The sequence below is a fragment of the Sinocyclocheilus rhinocerous genome, unplaced genomic scaffold, assembly GCF_001515625.1.
Source record: "Sinocyclocheilus rhinocerous isolate Xijiao unplaced genomic scaffold, SAMN03320098_v1.1 scaffold677, whole genome shotgun sequence".
NCBI lineage: Eukaryota > Metazoa > Chordata > Actinopteri > Cypriniformes > Cyprinidae > Sinocyclocheilus > Sinocyclocheilus rhinocerous.
This window is the reverse complement of record NW_015633185.1, coordinates 1776462-1791221: the sequence shown is the minus strand read 5'-3', so window position 1 is coordinate 1791221 and position 14760 is coordinate 1776462. Positions and strand designations below refer to the sequence as shown.

The 14760-nt window shown below is 34.5% G+C and overlaps 2 protein-coding genes across 2 annotated transcripts; both read right to left on the bottom strand.

The window, feature by feature from the left end:
- Positions 1-1413: 1413 nt before the first annotated feature.
- Positions 1414-8144, bottom strand: vps26a (VPS26, retromer complex component A). The gene is made up of 9 exons (XM_016556822.1): positions 8043-8144; positions 5979-6128; positions 5812-5887; positions 5182-5338; positions 4810-4974; positions 4563-4669; positions 3672-3740; positions 2913-3055; positions 1414-2785 (listed from the first exon to the last, which is right to left on the bottom strand). Exons 1-9 carry the CDS (start codon positions 8043-8045, stop codon positions 2672-2674), a joined length of 984 nt encoding a protein of 327 aa, XP_016412308.1. The 5' UTR covers positions 8046-8144; the 3' UTR covers positions 1414-2671.
- Positions 8145-10345: 2201 nt separating this feature from the next.
- Positions 10346-13872, bottom strand: LOC107743548 (serglycin-like). Its single transcript, XM_016556821.1, has 3 exons — positions 13716-13872; positions 12421-12559; positions 10346-10839 (listed from the first exon to the last, which is right to left on the bottom strand). Exons 1-3 carry the CDS (start codon positions 13780-13782, stop codon positions 10575-10577), a joined length of 471 nt encoding a protein of 156 aa, XP_016412307.1. The 5' UTR covers positions 13783-13872; the 3' UTR covers positions 10346-10574.
- Between the last annotated feature and the right edge of the window lie 888 nt (positions 13873-14760).

The following is a 14760-nucleotide window of genomic DNA, read 5'->3' as shown; positions in this document are numbered from 1 at the left end:
TGATGATCACTAGTCTAGTGATTGTACGTTATTGTTGTCATCGTTCAGGCTGTATTTCAGCTTTAATGTATGTTTTTTTTTAACAAAGCAGCTGATATTTGCCATAGCGACAGCTAGAATCTAGTGGAGTGCCGAGTCGCTTTCAGTCCAGAATGGCGGAACTTCGAGCGCAGGGCTGCTGCTGGGCGCCGCTGTTGCAATGGAACGTTCTACTGAGTTTCGCCTCAATACTCTTTGGTACAACTGATGTATGCTCAAAGGCTAGATAATACCTGGGTAATAATACCCATAATGCACTGTGAGAGTCGTCTCGCCAGAAGGCGCCCGCAGCTGCATCATCCATCCGTTAATTTTACAAAGCGCTCGTTCATCATGAAGTAATACAGCGTTAATTACTTATAATTATTTCATCTTACTACTGGAGCTGCCAGTTTCAAATTATTATTAAACAGCAAGCACAAACTATGCAAAAGTCCTTCCGGTGTACTCAGTGTCCGAATTCACTCAAGTTTTCATTTACTCCTTCACGTGAACTGTATTAGTAATAGTGGCCTAATGTAGAGGCTAGTTACTGAGGTTATAGGGGGCGATTTCGGATTCAGCATTTCAGCGCAAACGAAACTGACATTTTTTTAATGACGTTATTTTCTTAAAGCTCACTTTTATGGGGAAAAAACAACAAATAAATGACAGCATGGAAGCGAAAACTGGGCACTTGTTATCATTTAAGATTTTATTTCAAGGAAATAAAGCCCCAAATAGGTTTCCACTTCGATCAATGAATTTCCATGACCTTTATAGTCACTTCTGATGCATTTAAAAAACATTTTGATGCAGACCCCTGTGTGAACTGGTTTGATTTACGGCCTCCAAAGAATAATCCACTCCCAAATATGACTAGGCTTGAAAGATTTATGATCCAATGCCATTATCTACCGGTAGTTGAAATTAGTGATGGGTCGTTCTTGAACGATTGTAGACATATTAGGGAAGTAACACGTAACATTTTAATTATATTTTGTTAAAATGAACGAAATGACTCGAAAAAAAGATTCGTTCATTTTGCTGAACGAGACTCAAAGGTCCGAGTCGGTAAAATGATCCGAACTTCCCATCACTAGTTGAAATGTTTTACAGCAGACTGTAACCGGTAAACTAAATTCACCATGACTTTGCTATGAATATGACGTGACACGCACATGCGAATGACGTATGTATGGAATTTCCGGCGAAATCCGTCCCGACACTGATCTATAATAGATATTATATATAGATCAGTGGTCCCGACAGCTCCAAGTCACTATGGTAGGTTTAACAAGTTTTTCTAGGTAAAACATTGTTTGAAAGATGGATTTTTAGCACCACTCAATAATAACATTGATATTTTAAAAAAATACATAGTGTAGCTGTAAGTATAAACTTGCATTTTTATTTGACATTGGCAGATAAACAAACTATGACTTGATATGTACAATTTTTCAAGATGTACAAATGACTCAGTTGCCGTAGCACATCTATTCAATCAGTTCTCCAAACACTCGTTATGTCTTTTCCATTGGGGCACTCAATCGCTTTGTACACAGACCTTTCCATTAGTAATGTAGTGTGAGTTTTAAAATCGAAGCAATAGAAGAATGGAAAAAAAGAGAATACATTTGGTTTTAAAGTGAAATCAAAAACGGTTTCAAAATGAAAAGGTCCAAATAAACATTTAATCCATAAACCACAAAAAATGCTAGAGCACATTTGCAACAATGAAAAATTGTTAACATCCCCCTTTGTTAGGAAACATTGTAGCAGGATGACATGCAAAGGATACAACAAAATTCCATCATTTCTCTGGGGCTTCTAACAATTTAGACAGTATGAAATGTATTTGCAGCAGAGATGATATTTAGCAATCAATAGCAATGAATCATCTCAGAAATTCACTTTTACTACTAAGCCAGTATGTTATTCAAAACTGGGCTGACAAGTTGAATACATGTGCCCAATATAATTACACAAACTGCCCTAGTTTTATAAAGCTTCTAGTCCAAAACCTCTTTAAATATTTTATATATATATATATATATACACTTTTTTATTTCAAGGACAGAATTCATTTAACAAAGATTATTTAAGAAACAAACAAACAACAGAGAAGATGGCTAAATAAGTTAAATATAAATGTTTTACAACATTAAGTGGATTGCAAATACAGTGTAGCCTGGGTGCCATTACATTTCTTGATCTTTTTAAACTGACACCATTGCCTTTATTAACTGTTACTATGCACTCAGATTCAGCGGCTAGCATGCATGAAGAAGCTCTTTAAAATGTGTTCAGTTCTATGTGTTTCTGCTCTATGATGTGGAACATAGAGGATACCAGTGAGTGCACTTTTAAAAACATTTCTTCATCTAGGGAGGCGTGCAACATTCAAGATGTGCTAGATTACTTACATTGTTTCCAGTGCTTTCTAAAAAGTGTCCTTGTATACTAACAGATTGCTTGCTGTAGACGGCAGGGAGGACAGAGCCAAATCAGGCACAGTTCATCACCATAAGCTGTGAGGGGTGACCATGTGAACAGCGATCTGCATGTATGTTCGGTGGAAGATGTTCTCCTCTCCTGCGACTGGTCATTGAGAGGTATGTGTGTCCCTGGATGGTTGCTTTCCAAAACCCGCTCACATTTCCGGCTGCTCAGCAGAGAGACTCGGCCGAGGCTCAGGTGACTCGTAGCGCTGATGGAAGTTCCGTTTCCGCAGTTTCTCTGGTGCCTTCCTCCACAAAACTATTTCCTACAAATAATACAAATCATTCTATTCAACTTGCTGGACAAAGAGACACTGAAAGTACAATTTTTATATAATTCTTATAGATTTTATATAATTTTTTTTCATACTGTAAATTTGATTACAACTGTACCTGCTGTTTGAAGTATCTCCTATCTTCTTCATCCACAAGCACCAAGTTCAAAAAGTACCTCACAGAGAACTTCTTGTTTACATCTCTCATTGTGGGTGTAAGGTCATAACCAGCCAGGAAAAGGCGAATAGGAATGGATTCACCTAGAAATACATTTTTAGCACAGTAGGAAGAAAAAAGTCAGTTTAGGAATAATGAAACTGGCAATATATAAATGTCATATGAAGCATTGAACCAGTGTTAGTATCTTTGAAATACTATTAAAGTTTTTTTTTTTAATATTTTGAATTATTTTTCATTTTTATATTTTAGCTGATGTTTTAGTAATTTGGTTGTTTAGTCATTTTTGTTAGCTTTATTTTTTGTATAGCTTTTATTAATTTTTAATTTCAGTTTTAGTTATTTTATGACATCAATTAAACTAAATGAAAATGAGATGTTTCCTTGGCAACTAGCTGAAATAAAACGTTTAAGTTCTTTTTTATTTTATTTCAAGTAAAAACATTTTGTATGGCTTTAGTTTATTTTACTATAATAACCCTGCCTTAAACTGAATGTGATGATTCATGCACGAAAGTTTTAATGAATGGTTTACACAGAAATTTGTTCTGTTCTGATTCCTGAATGAGGCCCATTATTTATGTTCTACCTGGCATTAGTACTCTGTCTTCTGTAGTAGCTATTAAACTTTTTAAAAGACTCATCTACACTCATATCATTACAAAATGATACAGAAAATGGTGTGAAGCAGCTGCTCACCTTTCACTGGTGCTCCATCCATAATCTCATATTTGGCCACAGTCTCTGTCTCAGTAGTTGTGCTCGGCCCTAGAGAAGCATGTCACACGATGCACTTCATCAATCTTACATTATTCAGCACCAAATGAGAAATTAATGAATTTTAAGTGATTAAGTTATGAAAAAAAAAAACTACGTTTATAAAAATAAATTACAAATATACGATTGTTCAAAAGTTTGGGGGCAATTTTTTTTATATATATTAAAATATTAGATATTTTATGTTATTAATGATTTATATTTCAAATAAATGTTGTTCTTTTGAACTCGTTTTTTTTTTTTTAATGTTGCTCTTTTGATGAACTCCATTCATCAAAGAATCCTGAAAAAATATATCATGGTTTCCACAAAAATATTAAGCAACACAATGGTTTTCAACATTGATAAATTAATGTTTATTGAGCACTAAATCAGCATATTAGAATGATTTCTGAAGGATCATGTGACACTGGCTGCAGTAAATTCAGATTCACAGGAATAAATTACACTTTAAAATATAGTAAAATAGAAAATATTATTTTTGTAAAATGTAATAATACTTCACAATATTACCGTTTTTATAGTATTGTTTTACTGTGTTTAATGCAGCCTTGGTGAGCAAAAATGCTTAAAATGTTTCAAAAACATTTTAAAAATCTTACCAACCCCAAACTTTTGAATGGTAGTGTATATAAAGAAATGTTCTTGTTTAAAATAAATAACATGCAAAAGAAACTGGACTACTATAAATGTTCTTTAATAATAACTTTAGTTTTAAAAAAATCACAAATTAGATATATTTTTTCAAAACAGTCATGCATAAATCATATTCACATATATGTGTATAAAACTTAACACAAAAGATCATCATACCAATTCCCGTCATTTCTTTCTTAATCAACTGAAGCTCCATGTGTTGGATTTTAATCCGTACAAGTAAGAAGTAGATTTTACCCACAATTACATCTTTGAGGTGATACCTGATAGGCAAAAATACTTTTTTTTAGCTCATTTAGACTAATACGTTTAAGCCAATGAATCCATACATACTTAGAATTACTCAGCAACTCACTTTATGTAACTAGGATTAAATCAACAGTAAAGTTTTAAGTGCACTTACTTGGATTTATTATATTCAAACTCTATATGTAGGCAGTCTTCAATGCCCACTTCCATTTTGATAGAGCTGTTGACGTCAGGGTAGGAGGCCAGCTGATGCACAATGAGGTCATACTCCTTCACCAAATCAGACAGCCTCCTCACAATTGACACTTTAAGGAAATACCTGCAGAGATATAAAAAGCACATGATCTTGTCTGACTTTTTGAAAAAGATAAAGTTTAAATTAAAGCCAGGACAAATTTTAAAGATTAACTGTGTCCTAAAGCAGCCGTCAAAAGACAAATAATGTGATTTTTCTCATTAGTGTTTGGCCAAACTTAGCCACGATGAAGAAAAGAAAAAAAAAAACATCTACAAAGTCTTCACTAACCTCAATCGCACATTCGCTCCAACATAAGACTCGTATGGCTTTTCCACCTGCATGAACTCAAAGTCATAGCTGCGGTTCTGTGTCAGCTCTCCGGGCAGAGCGAGCTCCTTCACAAGGTTTACAAACTCATGAGTATTGCTTTTATCACTGAAGAGCTCTGCATGACGGGAAAACACACACACACACACGCGTTCTTATGCTGTCTAGACATATAAAAAGACATTGTAAGCAGCAATTTTGAGATTGCTGAGACAATCAGAATCACTAATGATTCCTAAAAATTTCACAAACTATTACAAAATAATTGCAAGTAATACATTTAATTAAAAGTGAAATTTTGAAGTAAAAAAAGAAAAGAAACTATTTTCTTGTAAAAATGTCCAATAATCTTTGTTTTTATTTACAACTTTGAAAAATAATTTTTACAGTGTAGGAAATAAAAATATTTTTGGCCGTAATAATGAGTTCAACTAGGGCACCATAACAAACATTTTTTAGAGCAGTCTAGCTCCCTTTCCATGTGACAACCACATGCTCTCCTAAGCTCTCAGCACAGTAGAACAGCGATACTGAAGCTGGTTTGCTGCATGAATACCTTGAGAAAGAGAATAACTGAATGTGTTAACTCACCGATTTGTCCTACAAACTCAATGCGAATTCCCTGATGTTCAAGTCTTTTGCCTGTTTGTTTCACATTGATATTTACCTTGGGGTGACATAACACAATACACGTCAATTGTCTTTGAAATTAAGAGACTCTAGGAAAGGACTCTCACAGGAGATGTCTACCCGCTCACCTTTCCTGAAACCGATTCTCCATCATAAAACAGATAATGCTTCTCCAATTTCCCATCCTCAGTCTTCAGCTCGGCTGTTTTTCTGCTTTCAGCATCGTTCAGAATGACATCGATTTCACACACTGGACCAAACAGACCTCCAAGGAAACTCTGAAAGAATTACATAATATCTTTCTATTTTTTTCAATTCACCTCGTTAACCAAGTTAAGGATTAAATTCATATTTATGTCTTTAGTCCCTGCTGAGTGGCGACTTAATTTAGGCTACATTTACATTCTATTCTGTGTATTTCTTTTATATTATTAAAGTCATGATGAAAACGGAAGTAGCAACAAATCTTTTTCTCCATATTGTGACGTATAATTAAGTTAAACAGATGATCAAAAAAAAAATAAAAAATTTAGGGCGGGACTTGGTTCCATTCATCAGTTGTTGATTGGATGAAGGCAGATCTGAATGCGAGCTTGCAGTTGATTCTAAGAAAGGGGTGGAGTTTAGTCAGATTAAATGATTGGATAAATCCAGATTGAGTTGTGACAGTTTGATTAATAAATTACAAAAAAAATTATTTAAAAAAGTATATGCATGTATGAATAATTTACAAAAAGATCTATAATGCATTTAAAAAACAGATAAGGTGAATTTTCATCTTATGTCGACTGATGTGTTTCATTTCACATACTTTGTGTTTGAGTCAAAGATGAGACGTCCCATTTTGGTGTCCGCATCAAATTAAATTTACAAAAGTGATTTTACATACCTGTAAAGCATATTAAATGCAAGTAGAGTGTCTACTTTAAAGGGGTCATATGATGCTATTTTAAAGATCATTATTTTGTGTATTTGGTGTAACAGAATATGTTGACATGCTTTAATGGTCAATAATCTTTATAAGTTAGTAGTACTGTTCGGGTTTACAGTGTGGGGGCGTGTTAGAACGAGCCGTTTTAGGCAGGCGTGGTTGACTCTTAACTTTTATAAAGAATATCTCTTTGGATTTGAGACTTTAGTCTTTGCAACTTTACAGATCTTCTTTATGCACCAAGAGCTTGTAACACTCCAAAGAGAAAGGAAAACTTGAAATCGCATCATATGACCCCTTTAATGTTTCAAATAACTTTTGTGAAAATAAAATGTCAAAATATGTGTGAAATAATGTTCCATTGTCATTCAGTGTAACAGACTGTAACTCATAACTCGATGTAGCAACATATGAATTCTGACCTGTACTTAAAATATGTAAAAAGAAAAAGTGAGCATACTAAATTTTACTATATTTTAAATGATTAAAAATTTGGTTTGAAGGAGTTTTTGGGGTCCTTAATGATCCTTAAATTATGTTATTTCTTTTAATGTCACCAAATGTTTCTTGTTCTAAAGATGCCTGACAAAACTTTTTGGTATATGAACTATTGTTACACTGAATAGCATTTTAGTTGGTGTCTTCCGTTTTACACAGTAATTTTACACATAAATTAACATATGTTGCTATTAGCTTAACTGTTAAATATGTCTCAATACAAATATAATCACATCTATGGAATAGCTAAAGGAAACGCTGACGCAGTGCGGAAAACGTCTAACTATCATGTGCATTGCTCAATATCCATACGGAGAGAGGAAGCGCTGTAGAAACATTTAACTGTGTGCAAATTTGTATAACGTTACTTACAAACAGCTTCACTTTAGTGAAAAACAGCATGAACTCGGTATCTAGTTTGGATTTAACCTTCAGGTTTACAGATGTTTTTAACGGTCCTGGAGGATTTGCGTGGATGTAAGTTTTTTAAACAAGCTCAAAATTTACATATGCTCCATTAGAGCCCATTTTTACAGTCACTAGAGTCCGTTTACTGTGTTTTCTCAGTGTTTTATCGCTGACTGATATGATAATAAGCAGCCTCCCCACCCAATCCTTCACGACTTCCATGGCCTACTTTAGACTGAATACACTGCAAACTTGTTCGCCATGATCGTGAGCTATTATTCCAGAGGGAATAAGGCAAGCGGTGTAGTAAGTGCAAGAATTTTAACCATTAATTGCAGTCTGAATTAACGCTCACCATTTCAGCTCCGTGGCTTTAGCTGTAACGCAGTCCTCCTCAGTACAGCTTCCGCTGGATCCCTATTCCTGAACGGACTGGGACCGACGGGAACACAACGTGTGAGCTCTGAAGCATTAACCATGCTACTGAATTTCAAAATAAAAGTTTTTGTATTTTTTTTTGTATTTTTTTTTTTTATATTGTTATGTTGGTAAGGTTTTTGTTCATACTTTCTCAGTTATTAGTTTTATTTTTATCCCATAATTAGTATAATCATATTTTGTAGCTGTTGGATAAAGAAAGCAATAAAAGCCCAAATAGCATGCATCTACACATTATTATTATTATTATTAATAATAATATATTTCACACACTCCTTCACATACATTTAGTTTAGATATATTCGTGTTGTAATATTAAAATGCTAGAATTTGTCTTTTTTCCATGCACCTAATGTTGATAACAGGTTGGTAACAAACAAACAAAGAAAAGAAAAACTTTTTATTTTTTTATACTTTCAGGCATTATTTTGTACTCTATTTGTGTCTGTTGTGATTATTTCAATAACTGAATTATAAAATTTATTAAAGGGTTAGTTCACCCAAAAAGGAAAATTAGCCCATAAATTACCAGTACCCACCCTCAAGTCCATCCTAGGTGTATATGACTTTCTTCTTTCAGACGAATCCAGTCGGAGTTATATTAAAAATGGTCTTTGATCTTTCAAGCTCTATCGTTGTACTCAGCGAGTGTTGCATTCCTTCAGTCCAAAATACGTGAAATAAAAAGCACCCTTCCACAAAAAAATGTGTTCACATGAGTTCAAATGAGTTCACCGGCTCCGGGGGGTGAACAAAGGCCTCCTGTAGCGAATCGATGCGTTTTTGTAAGAAAAATAACCATATTTAAAACGTAATAATCAATTAAATCTAGCTTGCACTCACTGTTGTAAACGGAAGCAGCTCCGGGCGGATGACACAACACCGCTGAGTGCCATGAAACAGCTTGAAAGATCAAAGACAATTTTTAATATAACTCCGACTGGATTCGTCTGAAAGAAGAAAGTCATATACATCTAGGATGATTTGAGGGTGAGTAATTTATGGGCTAATTTTCATTTTTGGGTGAACTAACCCTTTAAGTAAAATTTCTGGTGGTCAGAACAATTTTATCACAATTTTGTATGCCACCTTTTGCATTTGTGCCATTTCATTAATTGTTTTATGTTCTTTATAAATTTTTACTGTTTACATTTTACTGAAAAGCCTTTAGTAGACGGCTGAATGGCATATTGCATTGTGGTAAATATACCCCATATATTGTGACAACATGCCCCACTATGTCTATTGGTAAAAAAAAAACTTTAAACGTGCTCTGAGAAACCTACATGTTTTCAGACTATGTTGCAAAGTAATATTTAAAAGCATGATTTTCTTTCTTTTATGTTATTTAATTAAATTTAATTAACTTTCCTTGAGCGTCCCTTGAAACTGTAAAATGTGTTACACAACAGATGAAACATTGCACAACACAAACTTCTTCTGATATCAGGCCAGCTATTCAAATGAAGCGATGGTCAGAGGTGAACAGAAGGCCAGCCACAACACTAAGGAGTTGCAGATCTCTTTGGCTGAAATAGAAGAAACTGGAGATACTGATCTCTTCGGCTCTTGAAAGAGTGGCTGCCACTTCTGATAAAGTCACATCTGGAGTTTGCTAGCAATGTGAAGAATAGTTTTCAGAAATGGCCCCATGAAAGTCCAGCTTTAAATCCAGACGAAAATCTGCTTTTGCTCCTAAAAAGTTTTGAATCTAAAGCAAGAAAAATATTTTACTGTTTTGGTGTAACTTTGAAGGTGTAACAGAAATGAAATGTGGGTGTAAATGGTTTCTGAAGGCAGTGTATCATCTTAACCACATGCCATACTTTTGAATCCGCACGTTTGCACCTCTTGAAAATAATTGTATAATGTTGCTCTAAATACAGAATGATTCTAAACTTTATGTCTGTACTCTCTAGATGCTGAGAAACAGGTCATGAGATGTGTCCGGAAATGCACAAGATATAGCCAAAGTGTGATGACACTTCTGGTAAAACAGGAAGCCTGAACGGCTGACCTCATCTCATATTTAGAACATTTGTTCAATACAGTTCATTCCTCCTTTTTCTGGTGTAAAGTGCTTAAAATAAGAGACAAATGCCAGTATGTGGAAAATAATGTGTTTTTTAAACTTTAAACCGCATAAACACATTTCATTACACCAAATACACAAAATAATGTTCTTTTTAGCAGCATCATATGACCCCTTTAATACAGATCATGGGTCACACTGTGGACATAAAATAATAATAATAATAATATAAAAGTTTCAAAGTTGAAGAGCAAATAAAAATAGATCCTTACAATGCAAACTAGAATACAATACACTTTTGCAGATCATGTCACATTTTAAGAATATATATGAATTATATCTGTGACCAAAAAAGCAGCATCCCGTATGGTTCAAAAAAAAGAAAAAGAAAAAGCACATGAGATGTAATGTAGCCCTTTATGCAATAATGTCTTCCTCTTTCAAATCCTGTTTAGAAAGCCAATCTATTTTCTGAGTTGAAACATATTCGGAGTAATCGATGTCTCCACTGGACTCGACAGTTGATCCCTCCTCTTCATTCTTGTTGAGTTCTTGCTCTGGACCGTCTCTCATCAACTGCTGATCCATGCTGATAAAAGGAGCGAAGGTGTCTGAGTTACCTGAACCCTCTCCTGACTGCTCCTCCGTCTCAGGAGTGGCTTCCTCTGTGCTAACTGGGAATCTGTTGAAAACAAAAGCACAAAGTCATTCTAGAGCGCTCCAACATCCTCTCAGCCCTTCCTGTAATTTTGCTGAGAACATAAGGAGCCCATTTCTTAACCATCTCACTGACCTCCCCACTCTAGACTTAAAAAAACAAAATGGAATGTCTAAATAAAAATGACATATTCCTTGTGACAAGCACTATGTGTAGAGTAGTATAGGGAAGATATTGGGAAATGTAACCGTTAACAAAAACAGTGAGTGAATAACAGGAACATTGGGACAGTTAACCCAAAAAAGACATTTCTGTCATTTATTCACACTCAAGTTGTTCCCAACCTGTATGAGTTTCTTTCATCTGTTGAACGATAGAAGATATTTTGAAGAAACCAAATAGTTGCTGGTAGCCATTGACTTCCACAGTATGGAAAAAATTACTATGGAAGTCAATGGAGACCAGAAACTGTTTACCAACATTGTTGTTGCCAACTGTTTACCAACCAGAATCTGGTTGCCAACATTCTTCAAAATATCTTCTTTTGTGTTTAAAAAAATGATGACAAAATCTTCATTTTTGGGAGAACTATGCCTTTAATTTACTGAGAAATATGCTAGTTATCTTGTTGATCTGTGAGATATTATGTTTTCCGGCAATGAAGATCGTGAACACTTTGAGGAGATCCAGCTGCTGTGATGTCAATGTGATTGATGTGTGGAAGGAAGTGATTCAGCATGAGAAATGCTGAGTAAAGGCACAATCTGAAGAACTAATTAAAAAACATTGATGTTACATTGATATCAATAAAACCATAATCACATTGTTTGATTAGCAGAAATGATGAAACATTTGAGTGCTTTATCTAGGACCTTATCTAGTTATATAATACACAACATTTGTTGTTGCAGGAATGAGAACTAAAAATGTATATTTGACATTATAAAACCTTGCCGAAAACATCTGTAAAGCCTTATGAATATTTATATTTCCAAGAAAAGACATAGTCTAAACTACTTTCAGCAGAAATAATCTGCACTGCCAAGAAAACGATAACAGAGATTTGAATCATGTGGTGAAGCTTCACAATCAATATGTCACAACATATGAGTGATTTGGGAAATCCCCCTGACGTTCAACAACTTCAGCATATTTTGTTAAATAGTTTCATTTCTTAAACTTCTCATCTAATCTCCATTTTCTATATGATACTTAATGAGGAAGCAATCAGTACTTCCTGTAGGTAGAAAAAAATCTCTTACAGTTCTTTCTGTTTTACAGACCCCTTTGTTTACTTGCTGGTTGTTATTTTAACACCCTGATAACATCCCTGAAGGATTTCTTTAAAAGCCCTATACGGGTATGTAAAAACTCCAGCTTCCTCTTGCAGATTTTGAAATTATTAGACTATCGCTGGATGATTAAGATGTAACACAAGATATGACAGCAGGGATAGTGGCGATATGATTTTTTGTTGTGCTATTAAAACAAAATCTAATTAAATGAAAGTTAATTTGTAGAAGTGGCGTGCATACTTCCTGTTAGTTTTGACTAATCTTAGACATAAATATGAATATTTTATATATGAATAAACAGGCAACTTACATGTGTTTTGCAGCAGAAGGCGGAAGTCGAGAGCTTTGCCCTGAGAGGGGCACCAAGGGGCCCATCTGTGTGACACAGTTTGCATTCTTATGATCCGGGTTGCATTTCACCCACATATACCTGCCTTTGTATGGGGCTCCTGTGTTCAGGGATAATAAAGAATGACAGATGAGGGGCTTGTCAGACATTAACACCGTCCTCAAACTCCTCGGGAATGATTTTTTAATAATGAACATGCCAGATTATTTAAATATCTTCTGTGTTTTTATTATGTAGCCTATTTTGTCATTTTTAAGCACAAATTGTATTTATAAATAGATTCAATGTGTTTAAGTTTTTATTTATTATGTATAATCTTATGCATTGTTTATTTAATGTCTGTTTGTTTGTGTATTTTTATTATGTATTATATTGAATTCCGCCGAAGAATATCGTGCTATATGACATTTTTCTCTATATGAAACAATTTCCTGCAGCTGCTACCCAGCGGCGCGGCAACACCGCTACTGAATCTACAGCGCGAAGTGATCAGTCTAGTCCGATTCCCAAACTAACAACTCCAAGGAGTCGGTTCTTTTTAGTGAATCAAAACCATGCTTCACATTGCAGTGTAGTCCGAAATACGAACGAATGATTCTAATGAGCCGGATCTTTTTAGTGATTCAAAACCACACATCTCGACCCGACCTATCTCTACTGTTGAAATAAAATGATTTAGGCTAATCGGCAACAACCTGCCGAGCACAGTATGTGCAATAAGATACAATATCTAAATATTTAGAATATCAAGAATCTAAATATTTCCTCCTCAAAAGTATTAAAAGATTAGTTGATAGACCCGTTAATGAACCGGATATCGGAATCGAAGAACAAGTAAATTATGACTTCCACACTTATTAAAAAAAAAACATTATTAAGCTAGCCTACTAATTAATGTCAGTATGGGAAACGCTCGATATAGTGAATTTATGTAAGTAAATTATTTTTCTTTCTTTCTTTTTAATTGACTAATTAAAAGCGTCATGTCAAGCTTAATTATACATCGAGCTGGATGTATATTTTTTTCAGTATAACGTTAACTGAAAAATGGAGTTGACAGACAACTACTGGTGTTGAAAGTTACTTCATTTTATTTGATTTGATTTGATTAAAATATAATTTATAATGATTTCCTTTGAACTTTACATGAAGACACGCAGTTTCTAAAACCCAGAAACACTTTCCGTAACAGTCCATTAACCTTCAACTTTATCATCTATTTTAACATCTGATCTTAAAATGCGTAAAAAACTTACCCAGTCCGCTGTCCCCAAAAAGGCATATTATTGCCAGTGCCAAAGTTATTCTGTGGTAAATTCTCATTCTATTGTCACTGTCGAGCAGAAGATGCGAAAGAAAATGTCTTCAGATGAACGTCGGACAAGAACTTTTCCCAGTTCAATAGTAGCCTCTGTAAAAGACCCTGCCCCTGTGTGCGTCATTGTTTCCTGAAAGCAGCCTACAGCAGCTCGGTTTGGCAAGGTTTCTCAACACTCAATCCTAAAAAACACAATTGTGTATTAGCCTACTAATACACAAAGGAATCCAAACGTCGTTTTAAAAATACACAACAGGAATGGCAAAACAAGTCAGATTAAAACGAAACAAAAAATATGAGAAAAAAGGTCCAATGAGAGAACCATAATTTGATTTACAATAAAAAATGATTTTGGAATGTATGTGTTATCAATCCATAAACTAATAAAAAGGCATTGGAAAACTGAAAGCTAGAACCTAGCTAAAGTGAGTGACAAATGGCTAGTATTCTACATGAATTAATTTGCCAGTTTTATAATGGAAGTGACATCAGTCCATCATTTATATGCTCCATGTTTATGGATTTGCTCTTATCTTTAAAAAGTGAAATTCAGTTATTTTATTTTTAATCTGTACCCTATAGTGTGTCAGGCACAGACTTGAGCAACAAATGCAGCAAATATGCTGTAACATCCTGAAAGTCATTGCCCCACATCATGGACACCATCAGTTTCTAAAATCTTTTCATGCCACCACAGTATTTACATTTTGTTGTTGTAACTTGTCTGAGATGTTGAGCAATATTAACCAACAGCCTATGATTAATGAAGTAAAATTCTGCAGAATCACCCATATAGTTACAGTACTAGTTTTTTTTTCCCCAGAACAAAGACACAACGCATGGGAATGGGTTGGTGTCACTCCCACTAGATTACTTGGAATAACATCAAAACGAAATTCTACAGGATTAATAACATACGACAGCATTTTTAACAAACCAAAAGAATGACTGCATGTACATGTATACATTTTGAATGAATAAAT